The sequence below is a fragment of the Dreissena polymorpha genome, chromosome 7 (genome assembly GCF_020536995.1).
Source record: "Dreissena polymorpha isolate Duluth1 chromosome 7, UMN_Dpol_1.0, whole genome shotgun sequence".
Classification (NCBI taxonomy): Eukaryota; Metazoa; Mollusca; class Bivalvia; order Myida; family Dreissenidae; genus Dreissena; species Dreissena polymorpha.
In genome coordinates, this window is record NC_068361.1 from 65,612,874 (window position 1) to 65,637,091 (window position 24,218).

General features: G+C 32.9%; 1 protein-coding gene across 5 annotated transcripts in view; it reads left to right on the plus strand.

Annotated features, from left to right (window-relative positions):
- The window catches only part of LOC127837993 (gamma-aminobutyric acid type B receptor subunit 1-like), a 399,001-nt gene that overhangs the window by 288,582 nt on the left and 86,201 nt on the right, over positions 1 to 24,218 (plus strand). For all 5 annotated transcript variants that reach the window (XM_052365471.1, XM_052365473.1, XM_052365470.1 and 2 more), the window contains exon 2: positions 18,743 to 18,877. In XM_052365471.1, coding sequence (XP_052221431.1) covers positions 18,743 to 18,877 — 135 coding nt within the window. The remainder of the gene's footprint in view (positions 1 to 18,742; positions 18,878 to 24,218) is intronic.

A 24,218-nucleotide genomic window follows, 5' to 3' on the forward strand; every position in this document is an offset into this window, starting at 1 on the left:
TGGTGCGTACTTTCATCGTGGTTTAAGAAGACATTTTACCGGCTGATGTAATGCTCAGCATGTTATTAATTCATTCATTGGATGCCATATTGGCTATTGACCAATCACAAGACGTATTACAAATGACAAGAAAGTTTAGACGACGGATTTGGAAAGTAAGGTTTAAAAAGCGTATCAATTGGAATTGCAGTGAATCGAATCGAGAAATTGTCCGTATTGGTATCGAAATCGACTCGGCGGTTGAACCGGTTTTTCGATGCATCGAACCGAATCGTTACAGCTCTACGAGTATGCATATTTTGTCCTCAAGAGTGGGAGAGTGGGCAATGTCTGATTTCTAATGTGCGATATTGACTCTATATCCTAACTTTGAATCACATCCACGGCAGTTGCATCCACAATTTTCTTAATGTAGGTAAAGCTATTGTACACATTTTGCAATGAGATTTGATCGCGATTTTTCCTAAAAACGTTAATATTGGATATACCATTATTCTTTGATCAATATGTTTTTATTTATCAATGAACGAGTTGACGTCATTTGTTCCATATATGAATAACCGAACTCAGCAAAATTAACAGGACGAAAAAAAATTATGGATACTCTAGTTTTCTTATTAAAAGCAAGTGCCCATTTACAGTTGCTTTACATACAAAGTACAATTCATTCCACAAAGCTCTTTTGAAAAATAAAAGTAATCACATGCTGTTTTAATGTACTATATGTTTAAAGTATTTAACTATAATGATAACTATGATTAAATACGTTTTGCTTGTAAATTTTCAACAATAGCTCATTTAGAAAAACGGTACAGCCATTATAAACGTGTTTACATACGAAGCTGAACCTGTGGTTATAGAAAGCTAATTTATGACATGATACGAACAAAAATCATCAATATACAAATAAACAAAATAATATGTACTGACTCTATTATTCGGAATACTTTAATTTATAGTTCTGTTTATGGCTCTAATACACTAGCTATAAATTGTTTCTACAAAGCAATGCTATGGTATACGAATCAACAGATTGAATGTATAACTTAATATTAAAGGTTAATTCCACCAACATAATACCATATATACAAACATGAGGGTTAGGATGACCATACAAGAGTTTTCCTTAAAAGCGTATTTGTATTAACCAGGGCATCGTAAACAGTAACACTTTGTCTTGCAACATTTCCAGCCCAAAACGAAATTGGAAATTGATTCTTTGTCAGAAAGGCGTGTAACCATGATACTGATCGAAACCAGTCTAGGGTATTCTGATATTGTTGACATGATTTACTTATTATTGAAATGATTGTATTATACATGATTATTATTTACCTAAACCGATGTACATTCAAACAATAATATGCTTATATTATAACATAATACATATATTACATCGAATGCCTTTGATGATTTTTAAATGTCGTTTAAAGAAAACCATACTCGTCGATAGAAGGCTAAGGTATTATTATTACCAGTTTATCGTAGGTACATGTAGAGAAGCAACCAATAAATACACATGAGAAGCATTTATCGCGAATTGTATAATTTGCGTGTATACACATTCTGACTATATTCATTTACACGGATACAACAAACGCACACTTATGTTATAAAAAGAGAATGCTTACTTCACTTCTTCCACCAATATATTATATTATTAAACTTGATAATTTAATGACCGATTTAATGTTGTCAAGAAAACTGAAATTGGATTTTCATTTCAATTTATACTCTGAAATCGCGTCCGGTGAGGCGAAAAACATTTTATTTTGAAGCCAGCCAGGTATGAAATTAGATTACGGCGTAACATCAAAACGTTTTTCACTCGGAATGAAGCTGTCAAACGTGTATATGAGTATAATGGGAGAGGGCTTTCACAAACTTACTCCTAAAATATATCTATCGCATGTTTTAAAACTATTATGGTTTTATAAGCTGCTCCGTATAAAATATTGCAATCAGTTACATAATAATTATGTACAATGAATTTAATGATTGATTTAATAGAAAAAAAGTACCTATTAAGACTATGCAGCAAACAAAATAAGTTAGATATTGTGTCCGATCACAATTGATTGATCACCATCGAGTGTTCCGGGCTTTTTCAGGATTAATTACATAGTTTCATTTTACAACAAGTGCTGGTCAGTCCTGATATTAATAAATGACAATCGCTAATGGAATTGCTTTGGATAATATCACTTGATCGAATTGCGCTTTTATTTCACAGACTACGGTTATTATCTTGTTTTTCACATGCCACATTGTCATCCGTTATTGTGTTTTATCTGTCAAATATGAATGTTTAAATATGAATGTAGCAGAAACACATACTTTCTTCATTGGCGGAAACGCGCTGCAGTTTGTAAATTAATGCCAATGTTACACACTGTATGTTACTTAAGATTTAATTCATGCACTCTGCGTTTATTTAAGTTTATTACTAACAATTTCATATATAAGTACACAAGCAAAAACATGTTTTATGCATTATTCTTTAATGACAGCATTTCGATGAAAACAATAATAGTGCTCTCTTTCTCTCTTACTGTCAATGTAAGTGTTCTATTCCACATGCATATGTTTGACACGTTTGGTATTTTTTATTTACTGAATCGACAATAAGATCGTGAAACAATTATACAAAAGGTTACTTTGTTGTAGTTTTTTCCACCATGAACTTTTATTTGTCAATTTTGCGCGATGAAAGCAACTACGCTGTGTCTTGTCGTTTAACCCATTTATGCCTTGTGGACTCTCTCATCATTCAAAATTGGATCAATCTATTTCCTAAAATTAGGGATGTCTAGTATATTTATTTCTATATTTAGAATATTTCTTACAGAAATTCCATTAAGTATCATGCGGCGTCTCATCTGGGTCTACGCTGTTTGCCAATGCCTTTTTTCTAGACGCTATGCATGAATGGGTTAAGAAAACATAAATATGACGAAACTTTCTTTTAAGATATTGTTCCTCGACGCTTCCAGGTGGAGTCATAATGACATTGACATTTACAAGAAATGATTGATATGCGGCGCGAACAATGTGAAGAACTAAATTCGCAGAAATTACCAGTGTGTTTAAAGAATAGTCGATTTGATATTTTATGATGGCCAAACTCAAGATAATGAAAAATTAATGAAGTTTACCGTGTGATGTAAGGAATGCATGGATGTGGTGAAATATATTATACAGATAATTATTTAACAGCGAATATTACATTGAAAACATATTCATTACTCATATTAACGACCTCGCTGTGACACATGTGCTTATTTTATTATGACCATAACTAACTAGAATTCATTGTTACACTAACAAAATAAAATGTAGTATATCAAGACATTGTTAGTACCTACCCAAAATTGACGAAAGAGATGCGTCTATGAAATATTCAAACGATCGTCTCGCGCTTGCCCAAGTTTATAATAGAAAATTAATATTAACACATGTTTTGTTTCTATTAATTCTGGAGATGGATCTCAAGGTATGGAAACCGCGTGCTCAGCAATACCAATAAACTATAATCGGCTCTATGGAGTTCTAAACAAATGGTTCCATGTCTAAACATCTTCTCACAATTATGTAATTATCAAGACATGAACTATCAACCTTACCAACATTGACTACAAAGATTTGTTTATGAAATATACAATCGGACGCCTCACGCTTTTCCAAGTGTAAACTAGAAAATTCGTTTAAACACATGTTTCATTCATATTAATTCTTGATGGAGCTTTTCAAGAATTGAAACCGTGTGATAAGGAAAATATTCAATTACCAATAAGCCGCCGTATAGATATTTAGGCAATATTTCAATTTAAACATTGTCTTACAATTATGTATTACCCAGATAACATGCCTTGACTTTGTTGATCAACTAACGAACATTTTGTGTACGTCTAACGACATATTTAAACTCGTTTGTCATCATTAAACTGTTGGAAACAAACATCGAAAAAAAAATTAAACGCCATGTTTTTTTAATGCCAGAAGATATGGACCTGGACAATTCAATAGCATAAGGACGACGTTAATGCCAAAACCTTTGCAAAAGACAGTGATCATGAGTGTTAAATACAGCCGACCCGTGTGCAAGTAAGTACTAAACAGTGATGATACATTAAGTAAGAACGATCCGTATGGTTATAAGCGCAAACAAAATGCCATAAATCGCAAAAAACACATCTGTTAAAATACAAAAAAAACTTAACTTTTTTCATTATCGAGTTAGGTAGAGCACCAATATCTTAACTACATTATGCTATTGTTTGCTTCAAACTTAAAACAAAGCCAACACAATACGAATGAATAGTACCACCATGATTTTGATAGCAATAAAGAGCACAGATATTCATCAAAAAATATAATAGATACAACACTGTTCGTACATGCTCTATGTACATTTAAGATAGTTACATGAACAAAGTGATACTGCATATATATATATATATATATATATATATATATATATATATATATATATATATATATATATATATATATATATATTAAATTAAACATTTTGAAACAGCAGTTGCATCAGCAGGTATTAATTTCTTATCATAACTTCTTGGTCCTTTATGTTATGCAAACGACCAATACCATACACTAAAACATAGGATAAAAACTCATAACAAACAAACAACCCAATATATAAGACCGCATTTGAAGGACGCAACCGCAAAACCTCACATTTACACCTGGGCTTACCTATTGACATATCACCACACATGACCACGCAGAAAACATGTTAAAGACTGTCTCTTCAAAAATAAATATAGGATCATCGCATTTGAACGGTCCATGCTAACACACAATGGGGGTTTACAACCGGTTTAACATGATATAATTGTTATTTTTACTATTCGCAATAGTGGGAGTCGTATGTTTGACTACTACACAAAGGAATCGCGTCTATTTGTGTCTGATGACCGTTTGCCTAGCTTGAGTAGCTCTTTACAGGTAGCGGATGTCTTCCTATTAAACTGAATTTCAAACATGTTTTAACATGCCTCTTAAGCAAACACCAATCTGGTACTTAGCACATGTGTCACAGCGAGGTCGTTTAATTGACATAAATATGCCGACGTGTGTGTATCCTTGGTTGTTTGTCATATATGAAGAGTATATATATATATGTACTTAGGTGTTAATATATACCAAACAAAATATACACAAATAGGTAGATTCAAATATTGGCTCACAAGTATATATTACAGTAGATGACAATATAACAAACACGCGTTTTCTGCTGTTAGTTTTTGAGACATTTTGAAATAAATCCACACACAAATAAAAAACCTTTCGATATGTCAATGGTATTGTAATAGTAACATCTAATCACGATAATTTTCGATAGCAAATTGAAGTCAGGAAGTGCTATTCATTGCGTTTTGTTCAAAACATTGCTGCCAGTTTTTTTGTCAGATCTAGTGTTTATCCTAGTAATCCCAACCTGCCCGATACATTCAACCCTGTTAAAGTCAGTAATTCTTTATTCTTAATGCCGTTGGGTATTTCCGTAAAGTGAAGCCATGATTGTTGTGATGATAATTGATTTTGAAGAGCACTCCTCTTAAGGTGCTCTGTACGCCATAAATGGACATTGCTTTGAGAGAGGACAACTGTTTACTCGGTTATGATGCATTGGTTAATAGTGTAACTCTTATGCTTACCTCTCTTGGAACTGGTAAATATTGGCGATACAAAGTGGCGAAAAACAAAATGACCATTCAAATGGTTGCTGTTATGAGATTTGAATATTATGTATTACATTATAACGAATTGGGACAAAAACAGTATTGCAAAATAAAGCATACATAATAAATATGTTTTGGGTATAATATGATTTTAATTCACACATTTGGATTTTAGTCCCCCGAAGGAGGGCATATATTGATCGCACTATCCGTCTGTCCGTCTGTCTGTCCGTCACACTTTTGCGTTTAGGTTTCGAAAAATGCTCATAACTTCTATGTCGCTTCAGATGTAACCTTCATATTTGGTATGAATGTGCATATGGACAAGGCCTTTTCATACGCACACAATTTTTGACCCCTGTGACCTTGAACTTAGAGTCCGCGTTTAGGTTTCGAAATCTGCGTTTAGGTTTCGAAAAAGCGTTTTTTGGGGGCATATGTCTTCCGATGGAAACAACTCTTGTTTAGTGTTATGTTCGGAGGTATTTTACTGAGTGTTATAATTAACTTTGACAGAATACACCTTGTTTTAATGTTCTCACAGAGCAACTTAACATTAAGAATAAACTTTAGATAATAAAGACGTCCTCGTTCCAAAATAAACGTTGTCAAACCCATATGCTGAAAAGACCTTAGATATTGTACTCTGCCTACGCATGTAATTAATAGAGAGTGTTATTACTGCATCGGAATTTTTTTAAACAGCATGTTTGCAATATATGTACGTTGTTTATAAAATAATAGATATCTGCAATGTTCTTGAATATCTACAACTACGCCATATAAGTGATATATTTTGTTCTCAAACAAATGGTATTCAATAACTCATATTGACAATCGTGTTATTTCAATTTATTTCATGCATTCATATTCCTTTCACAACATATACAATACAAGAAGTTAAGTAGTATTAATATATAAGACAACAATCAAATAATCGTGTTTATATTTGCCATTATTCATAAGCATGCTATTCCAGTTAAATCCTTATTGCAATTGAGTACAAAGATTGATGAATGAATGGGCTTAAAGGAATTGCCAAAATTAAAGAGGATATAGTAGAATTACAAATGACGCCTGTCTGTTGTTCTATATGTTTGCGTAGCTACTGTAAGCACAAGGAAACAAAAACACACTTATTGAAACTATATTTTAAGAAATCAACTACTAGATAGATGTATGTTGTATCCCTTAATCCCGGAAACCGCTGCTAATGCGTAGGAAACGAGGTCCCTGCGACCGTAATAATAAAGTCATTGTGCCTTAGAAAACAGATATTGTCCACCCACTAGGACAAAAATAGTGACGTACATTGAAGACACATATGATCATTAATGGGGCGCTTGATGAGTTTCATGTATTTTAGAGCTACGAATACGTCATTGTTTAACAGATGGCATTTGTATATATCTCCGTAGAAAACTGACTTAAATTCACGAGTGAATAAAAATGAATATTTTCACGAGTGGCACGACTGAAATATATATTGCATGATCACGATTGACGCAAACATCGATAGTATGCAAATCACAACACGCGTTCATTAATACATGTTTACAAATCGCGAATCTTTATTAGATATTATATATGACTGACCTGTAGGAATACCTATAGCAACATAAACACGTGCTTGTATAAGGGTTATTTAAAATCCTCGTCTGTATGTATGTGTTATGTATCACTTCTTTTTATGTGTCCACTATATACCGCCCAACGTACAATTCTATTTCACGCTCTGTAATTTAATAAACAGTATATTCCACGCTCCTCTTTTCCATTTGAAGACTTGATCATGATACAACCAACAAGCAAGCATGATGATTCCAAGCATGTAATGTAACGAAACGGTTTTCTTAATCTGGCTAACGCTTGCATCAATAACATACATGTATTTTCTCAACATAACCGCATTTGTACATTGCATATGTGTTATATGTTTTAGGTGTATGTTTATTACAACTAATATGCTCACTCATGTTTACTTCTTAATTTAATTACTCATATGTGTATGTGTTTGTTGACTTTTTTTTATATTTTCTCTTGGCTTTTCATAGCGATCCGTGTCCTTTACATATATAAATAAATGTGTTGTGAACAATGGAAATTGTTCAGATTGGCATTGTTACTTCTCATAACTGTTTGACATAGCAGACACAAAACGCAATAAAAATGGAATCATCGCCTTGAAGCGTCCAATGAGGGTTTAACATGGTAAAATTGAGCTCCAAACCCCACACTTAGACACACTATGGATCAGGAAAAGATTTAGAGAATAAATAAATCTATGATATAATGGTTTCCGAATTCGATCTTCTGTCAATATTACCGCGGCCCTGATCATCGAAATTATTATTTTCACATGTTGCACATGAGAAAAAAACAACAGTGGACGACGATTTTAATTGCACAACGTTGAGAAATGTATAATATTATGTGGTACGGTTCCAAAGTGAAATAGTGTTAATTTCAACTTTGTTCGAAACAACGTAGTTGGTAGTCGAATTGTAAGTGAAAATAGATTTAAGAAATATCTAATCATTCATAATCGTGCTAAATTTACATCAGCATCATTTGTGTGGAACTTCGCAAAATGCAAACTACTGTTTCATAGTAATGGTGCTTTCGATAAAGTTCATGAACAGCCAAGATTGAACTGGTACTTGTATACATGTACAATAAATTAATGTGCATAATGTTCATTTCAACAACTTATTATTAATTTAAACTATATATTTTAGATTGATTGCATAAAAATATAAGGCTTACTTAAGCATTAATGCCTGTTTCCTTGGGAGAAACAATACTTGTGGTTTTGTATTTTCAGAGTAAAGCAGGCTCATTCGGCCCAAGGCTTATTCTGTCAAAATCCTTCTTCAAGTCGGCTATAAGCCTGAATCAACGAGGCTTATTCGGCCCTATCTTTAATTATACATAGTTTAAAGACGATTTCAAATGGGGATAAAAACGGGACCTTCTTATAGCTAGCTGGCCAGCATATCCAATAAGCCTGCACCATTTTTTATAATCAATATATATATATAATAAATATATTAATTGATGAGTCTGTCCTATTTACTTCATCACGTATTTAATACAACAATGTGTAACTAAAAACATGGTATATATATATCCATGCACATCCAACCAACTGTAATTATCAGTTGTTTTAGATTAATTGCAGTAACTAGGTTGATTTTTAACTTTTCAATACCAATAGATCTTTAAAAATTGAATTGTTTCATATACATAAAACGCAAATTTCTAATATCCCTGAAAACCCAAGAACATCTTTATAGATCCCAATTATACTTGTATTTCACAATGCTTATGATCCATAGGTAATTATTAACTGACCGTACTATTAAAAATAGCGTGCCCCAAAGGTTCTCTTTAATTAAAGGAAGCTTTAAATTAATCCACTGTCGACCCTATCTCTATCCAAAATAAGGGTAGCATATTCTGCTTTGGTGGGTACATAATTATTGTAATAGTTTATTTAATGGTTTCGTTCCTGAAGTGATGTAAATAAACTATAAGTTATTTTTAATAACAATATGTCTTCAAAATTTGGTTTTGGTATTGATATTCGTTACATTGGCAGTACGTTCTAAACTTGTGTTCATAACAAATCTGCTTATAATACACATTTGTTAAGTATAGCACGTGCGTTATTATGTAACCAGCGATCATGATAAATGGGCAGCCCTAAATGAATTGATGTGTATTTGTTTAGCATCAAATCATCTTATATATTGCTTGTTATAATGAGTTTTAACTAGTATGTTCCAACGTTTCCAAAATTTCAATGCTAGATGTTGTCTGGTAACATAGATTTAACGAGATACAAAATGCGCGTTTATATTTTTTGTGTGACAATATATTCTATGTGAATTTCCCGCGGCGATATCCGAACATTTACGAAATATTCGTTAATGTTGAGTATGTATGTGTCTTTAAACGCCTCCCGACAACTAATATTGACGAAAGATAGATAGATGTATTTCGGTAAGAAATGCATACATGGGCATTTTCAACATGTACAAAATATAAAAATATCACATACATTAAGATATATATACCATGACATACACACCAACACCAAGGATAACACAAAAATGAGTAAACCCATATTTCCATTGTGGTCCTGTGCTGGTGGCAGAACATAGAGTGGCACTTATAAAAATGTAAAATGCATAACATTAATGGAAGGTAGGATCAATGTTGATAAAAATTGATGACGATAGCTTAAATTCCATGTATTTATAGTCATATCACACCAACAGAAACTTGGGATTTTCAATCATGCAAATGTGCGATATAGCCATTCATCATGAGCGAGCTATTTCAACTTAAATCCCTAGTGCAACTGAGTTTGAAGCCTTGATGAATGGATGGACTTTAAATAATAACATCATTTATATGCGGAAGGCACATTGTTACCTCAAATAATTTATGGAAAAAAAAAGAATATGAAACCTTTTTATATTATTTGCGATTAGTTTGTGAATGATACAAAACAAAATCATAGTTAAGTATTGTGTGATCTTTTTATAAATAGGTACATTTCGACCGCGCTTCAAATCTACACTTATTTTTAGTGTATATTCTCTCTTTGATTTAATATATATTATCATCGAATGGATACATTGAAGCAAATGGCAAAGCAAAGACACACATTAAAAAGGACTGAACAATCATATCAATTACAGACACTACGTCTCGAGAATTCACGCATAAACGTGATGATAATCTGTCGATGCACGTGACATACGACCGTTAATTTGAAGCTCAACCATGGTGTTTTCATGGGCTCTCTTTCTGCTCTTGAAGTGAAATTCATTCAATAGAGGAATGTATGCTGATAATATATCTAAGTGACATTTATTAATTGGTATCTTGAGAATTGCTTATGCGTCAACATGTTTAGTTGACATGTTCGATTCCAGAACGTCTAATCGTATTATTACAAACTTGCGAGATTTGTATGTCATTTAATTATTAAAGAATACATATGACCTACGTATTAAAATAACCGCTTTTTTATAGAGCTATTTTCGAGTACCGTCATTTTTATTACTGTGATTTGGATACTGTCAATAAAAAGGAGATGACCGACCAGAAATTATGAAAAATTATGAAATAGAAATTTACAATACATGATCGTAAAGAATTTCGTTTTTTAATGATATTTATTTTAGGACTTTGTATATTTAACAACTACCACAAACATAAATACATGAAACTAAAACAACCCCAAAGTCTTCATTTAAGCTCAAATTACACCAGACAGCCATGATTCCAGAAGCTTTTTCTTCAGAATTGTGCGATACCCATCCGAATTACAGACGTAGAAGTTACACCCAGTGTTGACAACAAAATGCACAGGCATAGTAAACAAACATTACAAAGTATAACGTGTGTAACGTGTTTCTACCATAAACAATATTCGTAACAAAATAATCGGTTGGTTGACTTGCATACTTTACATTTTATTTAAGTTAACTATCGTCACAGGAATCGTTTATCTATTTAAACGATAATGGAAAGGTGTTAAAGTTATTATTAAAGAAATAAATATTGGCAATCAATCAAAGGAATATAACCTCAAGATTACGATGTAGCAACATGAAGAATACTTTTTTTTAATTAACTGCAATGAAGCCTTTGATACAAATTACAATCTAAATGTAAAAATGTTATTATTTTAAGTGAAGTTTAATATTATTTTATTACTAAGGTTCAGTGTGGTTTTTATATTAACGTAAAGTTAAGTAAACGCAGTTTTACTTAAATTTAAATCATGTTCAATAATGAAAATAGCAACGAATTTTATGTCAAGAAATGTGATTTAACTCAGAAAAAACAACGTTAAAGGTCGATTATCAAGCGAATTAAATGTAACTGTTCATGCATTGTGTTTTATGAATTGATTAATTCATAGCTAATAATTTGTTGACTATACTTTCCCTGATACCAATGTAAAAACAAAAAGTGTGTAATGTTTTTGCTGACCGTAATAACGAAAACAGGCTGCCTAAAACATCTTGTATGTTATTCACTGAAGGGATTGGAATACCATCCATGTTATCTCTACGGACAATAATGATAGCATAAATTACTGTGTTAAATGCATATTTATACTTATAGAAGTATAAAGTCAATCGTAAAATATATTCATAAGAAGATGCATATAAATTATAAGTTATGTTGGAATAAGTTTTTTTTCAACACTTAGTCTAGTAGACAGTGGTATTGATACTCTTTAAATTGTTAATATGAAGTATGTTTATGTTTATACCATTTAATAATCGACAACATTCAAAGGTAGAAACACGTGGAATAATAAATACACGGCATGTGGGCAATCGATTCATAGTGAGCTCTGACCAAACTGACATTACATTATGTACCATGAACTCGTGCAATTTATTGTTGTTGTTCTTTTTTAAATTGTATTCCGTATTTGCATGTTAGAAGTAACGTCGATGGTTGGTCCTGTTTTGATAGCCACAGAAATCATTTATCGAAGAAATCGACAATTCATCTTCATTGAACAATTACAAAATAAATGTGTGATCATATAATGTTAGAAAATGAATTCTCACCGTAGTTTATCGGTCAAATAAACCACTCTTAATTATGGTTTGCTATCAAACCACTTAAAGTTATCCACTTGTACAAATAAAGGGTTATTAACAGTGTTTGCTTTATTGCTTACGATATAAAGAACAAGGTGAACATTATAAACCCAGCATACATCTATCATAAGATGCATACTTCATGCTTAATAACGTACGTTTGCGGGTAAACGAAATATCAAGCAACATGTTGACATCTTCTTAATAAACTTAACATATTCTCAAAGAAATATCGAGCTTGTATCGAAACATACATTGGTATGACCAGTGGTAACAGGTAACCTTTAACACGATGATCGCAGACAATAAAAAGAAGTTGTTAAGTTGATCTTGCAAATGGTATTGTTTTAGATGAAATGGTTGTATCAATATTCAATACATTTACGTCATCTATCTTTATATAATTCTGATTTATTAACCATTTTGATTTTTGAAACACAAACACGATTATAATGCAAAATGTCTGTTCAATACATTTGAAATTAGGTAATTTGTTTAATTTTTGTTCAAGTTGCATCGACGCATGTCTAACTTATTTAACAGGAATTCTACGCTTTGGAGCAACCACACGTATTTATGTGTGTACACCTCCAAAATTACCTTGACAATTTGATTCAATTTATTAACAAGATAAGTATTAATGCAAAGCACCAAGGGGCGTCGGGAATTTCAGTGTAAATGGCACTCAATGAAGTTACATGGAACGATTTTTTTCTACTGTAAAAATTAATATATTGGCCGATTATTTTAAACAAAATAGAAAAAGATACTGGTATAACCATTATCTATAAGTTTGTGTTATAACTCTCAAATAACCATTATTTATGATGTTGAGTTATAACCCCCAAATACCCATTTTCTATGATTTTGTGTTGTAACTTGTAACCCCCAAATATTTCCTAGTTCATTTTATTTACATTGGTTTCCTTTTTATCCGTGTGCAGTTTTCATTAATGGAACAGAACTGTGTAGGTTTTTAAAAATCTGCTTCATCTTGTAAGCGTAATTTCATATTTTTTCTCAAATTCAAGGGGAGATGATTCTGAACTTATTCTTACGTTGCTCATTTACGATAGGGGTTGAGTACTCATTGATATGAAAACACTGTAAAAGTTGGGGAAAAAAATGAAAACTGTAAATTGCATTTCACAATACTTTAAAATTCAGTAAAATATCATAATAGATTTATTGCTTTGATATTCATCATTTTCAGTAGGGTTCGAGTAATACTGATATAAACACATTTAACAAGTTTGGAAAGATTCAGACGAAAGTTGTGAAATCTTTTAAACAAGTTGAAATTGTTTATTTTTTCAAATTTAATATAAAAAAATCTGGACTTATTGTCCCGATGTTTCTCATTTTAAATGAGGTAAAAATGCTCATTGATATGAAGACACTGTACGTTTGGAAAGAACCTGATGAAAAATGTTGACATAATCACCTAACCAAGCAGTTTTTCACTTTTATTTTTAAATTCAAAGAGACATAATTCTGGACTCATGGTCCGATATAACTCATATAGAGTTTGGGTTGGGTCCTAATTGATAAAAAAAACAACCTGTGCAAGTTTGGGAACAATCGGATGAATTTTGGACTTCGAACAACGATTTCAAAATTTCTCAAATTCTAAGGAAGATAACTATGGACGTAATGGTCGGATAATGCTAAAGGGCCCATACCACCTGGATAGTGATACGTGTCGCGCTTCGCGCTCTATATGTGGTTATTAAAAAAAACTCCGAGGAGTGCTTGACTCCAGGGAAACGGGTTGCTGGGACACAGCTCCTCCTTGATAAGCGACGGCTTCCTTTATCGCAACTCGTTGTCAAAATCAATAAAACGTGTCGCGCTTCGCGCTCTATATGTGGTAGGGATAGTAATTAGGGCCTATGATAGACAACCGTAAAAATACATGGATAATAGATGTGTTGTTTGCATTTATTTGTTAATATAAAAACACGTGTATTGTTTATAAGATATTTAAGTGATGTAAGAAATTGTAATTAACGGTGTCACCACGCGGCATCCATTAATTTTATAAACAAATTCCAATTGTAGTAAAATGGATTTTAAAATGTATACATAAAATAAAGCTTTATTATATTTATTAACCTGACTTAAAAAAAATTGTCAGCCGCCGAACTGTTCCGTTCGTGCCGGAACCTGTGATTGAACCGGGGGGGGGGGGCCTTAAGATGATTGTTGCGTAAACAATTTCAGTCTAACGCTCTCCCAACTGAGCTATTCCGGCTGACATCATATATGTACTGCTATTTGGTGAAGTTGTGTATAGCGATCTTGATTATATGTCTATAAATAAACTAATGCATTGTACGTTTTCGTACCACTACGCCTTCCAATAAACTTGCTTGCGCGATAGGTCGTCAAATATCGTATTACATTGATTCTCCACTAAATAAGCAAATTACAAAAACCACAAAATAAATATATTTTGATTATGTTTTGTTTTTATACAAAACCAGAAAGTTCCGCGTATTTGCCCAGTACCTGTGATCTTTCCCCTGAGATCAGTTGTGGATCAGTTATTAATTAAAACAATTAGCTTTGCATTATTGGCAATAAATGTTGTAATAACTGTAATAGGCACAAATGCAGTACTTATTCACACTAATTTACACAAAAAATCACCACTATGCAAGATATTCTTAAAACAAAAATATATACATTGGTCCGTAAAATAACTTTTCCTCCTATAAGCAAAAAAAATGCATTACATACTAGTCGCCGCTCTCCAGAGCGACGCCAATAAAAAAAATAGCATAAACTTAAGTATTGCGTTGTAAATGATGTGAATCTTAGAGGAATCAAGTACAGTAAAAACCACAGTTTTATCGTCTTATGTTTTATATCCATTAGCTTTGTTAACAAGTTCACTGCGGCGTGTTTCTTCATTGTAGCAATAAATTGCTAATTACACATTGTATGTAGTCCTAAACTATATTGTATTCAAACACAACACAATAAATATTGTGATGATGATCATAAATAACCGATATTGTTTTTTATTTAAAACTCAAATTAAAGCAACAAATAAAGCAATATCAGTGGTCGGCGATTAAAGACGCAATTTCGACCTGATTACAGTTAAATGACAGAGGGAAGACTAACATATAGCGATTTGTGTAAGCATTGTTTTATATACGAATATTATGCCAATGTGAGATCAAAAATGTAAATACGTTAAAGTAATGTATCAAACAATACTGAATTCGAGACTGTGGAAATATTACATGAAAGTGTTTTAGTTAATAAAACATTTTCCCTAACAAACACCCTTTCTGAACCTGATACATGTATGTTCATTTCTACAATTTCTACAATTCTTAATGCAAAACAATATAGAAGTCTGTAATAAGAAAAAAAAACACCGTAAGTATTTGTCCTGTGTTTTTCGCAAAGAGGTTAGAGCAAGTATCATGTTCCCACAATAAATCATTCTTTACAAGCAATCTTTTACGATCATTTATCACGGAGCTTCCTTTCACACCAAATAATCTCCAGTGACTGAAGACATTCGAACTCACTAGTGGCATCAGCAATTGCTTTTAAACGCGTTAAACTCATGATGAATGCACATTTACATGTTTAGAGGAACAGTGATGGTTAACAAATTGCATCATTTGTTTCTATGGTCAAACAACAAAGAACAATATGGTGTCTTAATAATATTACCTATACCCAGACGTGAGCAGAAATGGTTAACATTTTTTTCCAGTAAAGAAACGGTCACTCTTTATTTGGTAAATATGTAACAATGATTTTGGATGAATGGACATCTAAACAATTGTATCTTTCCAAAAATATTATTACTTGCGATTTCTTTTATATTTAATATATATTTTATATTTAATTGATGTCCTTTCGATGTCTTTATTCTGCTTTACAATAATTATCACAAAACAAAATTGCCATTTCATTTAATTAAGGGATAAGCAATAAAGTTACTAAAATGTATGCTTAATCGCTCTGGAATGCAAATATGACTTGCATTAGCGGAAAGGCTCATGTTGGTGATGATGGACCAATCATATAAGCTTATATGTATTTGTTTGTTGTGTTTGCACTGTGAAGTCTAGATTTAATCGTGTATATAGAGAGAATAATCAACTACTGTTTTTTCGTTGTGTTTTTTTAGCAGGTGAGGTTTATCATACATGTACGTCTTATTTTTAAATGTGTAATGAAATATAATCGCTACGACGTTGTATTTTATCATACCACCACATTGATATCTGCCTGATATAACGTTGCCTGATTTTGTTTTATATAATGGTCAACAGGAAGTTCTTATATCAGTCATGTGTGGAAGATGGTTATATAACTCGGAATCAACAATATAAAAGTAATTATGTTAGTAAAATTGCATCAGATTCAACAAAACAAACAATTTGATACCACGTTGTAATATATTGTAAACACAAAATACAACACAAACAGCAAAAAACATTGTATGATAAACAGAAAAACAGGTTACTGCCAGATCTTTTTGTAATATATCAGGCTGGAACGAATAAAATAACGGCTCAACAAGCCTCACCGTTATATTATTCTACGCCTTGTCTGATAGATTAGAAAAATATCAGGCTATAACCTGTTTTCTCTATATAGCGGGGGCAAACATGTTGTATGACGTTCGACGTTTTTCTTATCACAGGACAAGCATTAGAGGTTTTTCAAAAATATATTTCCTCTTGGTATCAAATTGTTTTTGCTAATGAATCTCATTCTATTTTTACCTTACATGATAACTTTACATGAGATTCCGAGTTATGTTATCTCCCTTTAAACATTTACTGATATGAAACCTGTGGACTTGATATAAAACATTGTATCAGGCACCTTGACCAAGATGTCGTATGTAATGAATTATTGATACAGAATATTTTATAAATATCTTCGAGTTATGTTGTTTAATTTACGGTTTTCACCAAGTACGGATAACTTTGCGACTCTCAACAAATGAGATTTGTAGACTTGGTATTAACTTGCATTATTGTGACTGTAGCTGTCACTTCTTTATAACATTAGTATGCCTGTGTTTCGCTCGGACAATCAGCTTCATGTTTAAAAAAGAATTTTAAGTTATAAACAATTAACATTAGTACTATTTATGGCATGCAGGGGAATTATCGGATCGTTATCATATGAGACAAGAATCGCAAAACAGAATAGAACATGCATGACATTTGTTACGACTTTTAAATATCACACTGTCGGTCTTAGCTATTTCATATTGCACATATAAAAAGGTCATGTGATAAATTTACTACAATTTACATTCATCACCCTCTTGGGTATCTTCAGATTCAGCAGCCAATACGCTGCGTTCAGTCTGTTTTTTACACAAATATTGCTGCACATAGGCCCCCTTTATGGTTCTTATATTGCAAATATCACTTCGAATGCGTTACGTTCTGACGTAAGACCTAATAAAAATGTTGTAATAGCACACGGTTGGCTCAATGCTTGCCATCTTTGTTCTCCGACATCAAGATATATGGGTCATGCAAAACAATGTTTTATATCTATTTATGAAATTCCCGGAGGATACCATATGTATACGTTTTAGTAGACTTCAGTATATACATTCCATGCGAGCATATTGATATCTTAAATCAACTCTAAATATGTATTCTTTTGACCCCATCGTTTTCCGCCATATTTCAATTGAAGGAATGGGTCGAACGATAGGCCTTTGTAGAACAGACATATAACCCTACGAAATTTGACATAAGACATTGCGATAAGAATATATTAAAGAAAATTATGTATTGGCCATGCTGTGTAAAAAGGGGGGTTAATGCATGTGCGGTCAGCACAGGCTAATCAAGGACAACACTTCCTGCTTTAACTGAATTTTTGCAAAGAAGAAACTTTCTTGAAACGAAAAATGTCATAAAAGCGGAAAGTAAGTATCGTTCCTGATTGGCATGTGAACTGCACAGGCTAATATGGGACGTCAATTTACGCACATGCATTAATCCAACCTTTCACAGAGCACGGCTCAAATGCTTTAAGCAATAATCACGAGTTGGATTACTACAAGTAAACAGAGATCAGGTTTCGGACCCATTGTGCCATCTTTATATCTATATCATATTTTCATGATACTTGTGTTATTTGTCTTAACGAATATCAGCTGGTACCAAGTTATAAACATGTATTTTATTATCAAACACAGTCAGCTTTACTGGATATTTGGGGAAAACAATGTTTTTATTTTAAAGCGTTTAACCTGATTTTAAATTATATATCACGTCCTAACGTCGTTTGGCAAAACAACATTATGCAGGAATGTGTTTACGGACATTTAACATAAGAAGTTCACGTGAGGTGAAATAATATGTGTAATATACATATGTTATTTTTCAGTGTATGCCGGGCCTGGGTACCAAGGTCCTGTACGAGCTTCTCTATACGCCTCCCAACAAGCTTATCGTGCTGACAGGCTGTAGCATCGTCTCCACTTTCGTGGCGCAGGCGGCCAAGATGTGGAACCTTATAGTGGTAGATATACAGCTAAAGTGCTTTATTTACGTCTTGCTCAAACCTGTCCAGAGTTTTTGAATTTAATTGACTTGATCATTCAACTAGGTGATATTTAAGTAAAATATCTTAACATAAAATACTAATGTGTCCGTGTAATGACACGAAATAGAATGCATCACACACAAAAACAAAAACATGAACTATGCCGTTACTAAACATTCTTGGGTATGTTTCGAGTTCCGGTTTCGGGCGTTTATGTTTTCAATTATATGTAAAACTGTAAACTTTGTGATGTCTGTATCGATTCTCAGAACATGTGTGTTACATAATCTATAAGTTGTTTGGTTAGAATGTATAAGTGTAGCGCATTTTAAATAATCGACTTCCTGTTCTCTGCCATGGTAAATTTTAAAGCTCTAGACTATTAGTATTAGATTATGAATTGATTGGTAGATTAAGAATGAATTTATTTTCACAAAAACAACAATGGTGTGTTATCAGTTTTAACCAAGAGGCCTAAACTTTAAAAGTTTACCCTCTTTATGGCAAACACATTGCATGAAGTAGTCGTTTCAAATTAACATATTCGTCAATGGAACCTTTATAAGAAGCTTTATTTTGTAAATATATGGTCTGGTATTGATAGCTTCTAAATAATAAATTGATGTATTTTTCCACAAAGGGTTAACATTAATAAGATCTGGTATTACGCAATACGTCTGACTCTTTCAAATGGCTTTATTCGTTCAATAGCTTTCCCTTAATATTGTCCGGAACATGTCTGATTAAACAAGATCAATATGTGTTCTAGAAGACCGGATCATGTCACAAATTAAACGAGTTTTTAAAGTTATTTTCCTTTCAAGTGCCTTATTAACGTGGATTTTCCGCGTTTAGATCAATGAATAGCGCGAATCGAACATGGAACCGACCGTGGAATGCTACTTTGACTGGCTTTATACGTATTCAATTAACGAGAAAGTTGAATAAATTGTTAAGTTCATACATAACAGAAAACCTTCAGACCAATTTCACATAATACTTTAATCAGCATCAGACCATATGCCTTACGACATTGTAAATAAAAAATGTTACCAATAATAATGGTGATATTTGTTTGCTTTCTTGGTGTTTCCATAAAAAAAAATATTTTCAGCAAAATAAAGGAAATAAAGTTTTTTCACAACTTGCTGAGCATGTAAAAGTAGGTAGTTTTCTCACTAAAATTATATAAACGGATATATCCCGAAAGCAAATTAATTTTCTGTAATTATTGTTTTAATAATGTTTTTCATATGTGTTACATTTACGACGTCTCATACTCAAAATTAATTTCTCTTTGTTCTTCAGTAATTGGTAAACAAAACTTCCAGTTACATGTTGGATTTTAATGAATATTATATGTGGCGTTAAAACGTCGTTGTTGTCGCTGCTAATGACCCGTCTACCGATAATACGCAAAGCGACTTTATGGGACCGTCTTGGTTTGAGACATTGTGTGTGCCTTTGGGCGCCTTTGTTTTAATATAGATAGGTAGGATCGTTACATATTACAGTCAAACAAAATGGTAACGCACATCGTAGACGACTCTATAAAGCTATGTTCTAGTGTAGCGCGAGGCCGACTTCCGGAGGCCGCTACCGAGCGCTGTATGCGTGACCTCACAAGCCCGATATGCCTTCCGAAGCCCTCGGAAGGCCAATTACACATCAAATACAATATAACAAATAACTTTCTTCAGGCTTCCTGCCTTATGAGACTTAATTACAAATAATCAAAGGGAAAAGCAAATGTCCCTGGTCGCCTAGGGCAGGAGCAAATGTCCCAACAACTACGCTAGTCGGACAGTCACTCCTTCATTGCCACAGAAACGTACCGAATTTATATGCAGGATATTTTCCGACATATTATCAAACTATTATAAAATATTATCAAATATCAAATGTTTTAACAATGCTTTATAAATAATTTTAATCAGACTGTTAACCTACTTTGTTATGACAAGTACTTATTCCAGAGAGTTTATTTGACACATGTAAAACTTAAGGATTGAAATTATTATCTATCTGTGGAGAAACGTAACGCCTTGTTCAACCCCGACGCCTTTCGTCACGCTAGCTTATTACATCAAGAAGTACATCTTTTCATGAAACGCAAGACTTTAAATAAAAAGCCCACCAATGATATCTCTAGATGATGTTACTGAAGTCTCATTGTTTGCCTCATATGAATGTTTTAGGAAAACAAACTTGATTTCGAAATGTATAAGTGTAGACTGTCTATAATGCATAAATATTATAATTCCTTCTATTTACACTGATCTTTAATACGTTAAATGTCAGTGGTAATTGGTTATGTTCGAGGCACGTTAATTCGAAAACAAAAATCACAAGCAGTCATATAACGGCCGGGTGTGAATGCCTGTAATAACAACAAATGCATGTTGTGGCATTCACGGTTTAATGTATGTTTATTTTCAGCTTGAATGTGTTGAAATATGGTATGTTTAATTTGAATGAGAAATGTGTGTACTATATGATATATAAACCTTATCGCAATCTACTTCGTTCAGTGTCCAGTCTATGTGGTCACACAATTACTGAGAGGTTTTACTTTTCAATCTCTAACATTATGTCATATTGTTATATTTGAACGAATATTGATTATTTGACCGACTGGACTGAGGTGGTGTTATAGTGCAAAAGTCGGTGTGTATGGGGGGATAGGGGTAAGCAAATATAACATGTTTCGGAGAAATACTTGATTTAATAGATACTGTTTTCTATGCATTGTTGATTACTAAATAAATAAGGCGTATTAAATAAAGCTGAGAGGACTACTTCGGCGTTAAAATTGTTGCACCTCATTGTTATTCAGTATGTAAAAAAGAAAATAACCCAATGCTGTAAAAACAAACACAATTAAATTGCAGTTAAAAACATCACTTATTTGCCCTCAACAACTGTACGGTTAAGTACTCCAAATTAGGACAACTTACTTCTAACGTAATGGCCAATTATTTGACTACCTAATTGTTCAGTCTTATAGAGTTACATTCTCTACAGGATGTGCAGAAACGATAAAATGGACTGGAAAAGTGCATTCTGGGCGGTTAAACGGATTATTATTTTTCTAATCAATGTCTTAGTGCTGGCGGACTCAGATTTCAAGCTTTTCTCATTCGCTTTATCTTTATTTACAAATATATCTGAGTGCTTTCGGACTCAGAATTAACGAGCTTTACAATTATTAATCTTAATTAAAATTCTGAGTCGCCCAGATCATAGACACTGGTTAAACATACACTTAAAATCGTTTCGTTCATCACATGACAGCATGCGGAACGTACTATAATTACATATATGTATGTTAAAATAATGATATAAATGGAATACATTTTTATATTTTATTCGAGCATTGATTGAATATTCGTGTGTACCACAGGTGGTAAGCGCGTTGGTATGATATTAATTAGTAAATACATTTTCAATGAAAATTGATCAAACGATAACGAAAAATCAACTTCTCTGAAAACATATTCACGGAGTAAAGGGCATTTTCCCTGTAAAGTTAATTTAACTCGGTACCATAATTCAATAAAACGTATGAGAAAACATTCTTACCGTTCTTGCCGTTACATTATGCCTTTTGAAAGCTTTGTTTACATACTTTTCAACTGGCCGACATTTTAAACACACGAGTGATTTCATTGGTCCAACGCGAAGGTGTGTCTTTAATCAGTGAAGATTTCAAAGTCTTGGATTGGGTCAGATCGTCGACGATTAGGTCATGCTAGTTGTGTATCGTTTATTTTCTTAGAATTTCACCCTGCATTTGTACAATTATTGCAAGATATGTGCATGTTGGTTTAATAAGACCAAGTTTATGGAAATCGCTGCACAATTTATGAAGTAACGGCTGTTCAAAGCAATGCACCCTATTTTCTGGTCATTTTGAGTTTAATACCTCGTTATAATACATACCTTACTATAAATAGTAACAATTTTGTACAGTTTTTTATGCCATTACCACCGTTGCGGGGTCATTATAGAGCCGATTATTTATAATCGGCCCTCAGAATGTGTGCGCGTGACGTAAACATTCAACAATGGCGTTCTTATTCAGTCTTAGCCGATGGTGATTGATAATATTAAGCCACAACTCAACGAAAGAATCGAACATAGTTATAATGACACGTAGCACACAATTTGGAAAATACAAATATCGATTGATACTGACACTCATCTGCACATTAAATTGATACCTCTGTTTGTGCTTTAGCAAAATTCGTCAAACAGCAAAATGTATAGCAAAAGACACACTTACCTCGATGACAACTTAAATCCGGTTCATATAAAAATAAAATAACAAAGATTTGATATTCCATCTTCTGCTATTCCATGGATCCGTTTATCTATATTGATTTTAAATCACATTTTTCAAATGAATGTATCGAATGCTAAACACTCGCACCAAAAACACTATTTACGCAATCATATGTCGAAGTGAATACCATACTTTATTTCTATTGTAGCTCCCAATTATGCACGACAAACACACAATCCGAAATACGTTTTGGAATCGTTCGATGCTTACAATAGTCAACTGTTAAATAAAACCAGAATTGTTGTCGTTAAATCCAAAGCCTCCTAGTTTCGTCATTGAAATTACGTCACATAAAATACGTCATAAATTGCGCAATCAACCAGAACGTCTAAAACTCCGTCTTTTCTCTCTATAAGATATATATTACAGACGTTAATATTAGGCTGAGCCGGGCCGGGCAATGTTAATCGACCCCAGGTCGCAAACGCCCCTCGGGCCGTTATGCTCCCTGCGGGCCGATTATCACTGTCCGGCCCGGCTCAGCCGTGAATTATCCTTTAAATATATATTTGATAGTGAAACATTGTTTTTCAGAGTAGATAATTCGTTATAATATGATTGTTTTTCATTCAAAATTATGTTCTTACTAATGTATATACTTACCACATGCTAACCACCTGTGGTGTGTACGCAATATCTTGCTTTCATTAAAACACTACTAACGGCAAAACGAGTTTTTTTCATGAGACGTCTACATGAGTTTCATTTTACCTATAAATAACGTAAAATCTAACTAAATCATTTTAATCGAAGTCCATACGAACATTTTATTTCTGTCATGCTTTACCATAGAGTCCAATTCACTTATTACCGAAGTGGCAAAGAGTTCCCACGTTGCTTCAGGTCATGTTGTGTTTTCGTAAGTATTCCAAAGGACTTGTCAACGTATTCCTCATTGACATACATTGCAACCCTTTGCAGCGCGAACAGGAGATCACACTCTGGTAGCTTCATCGTCTTCTCGAACTGTCA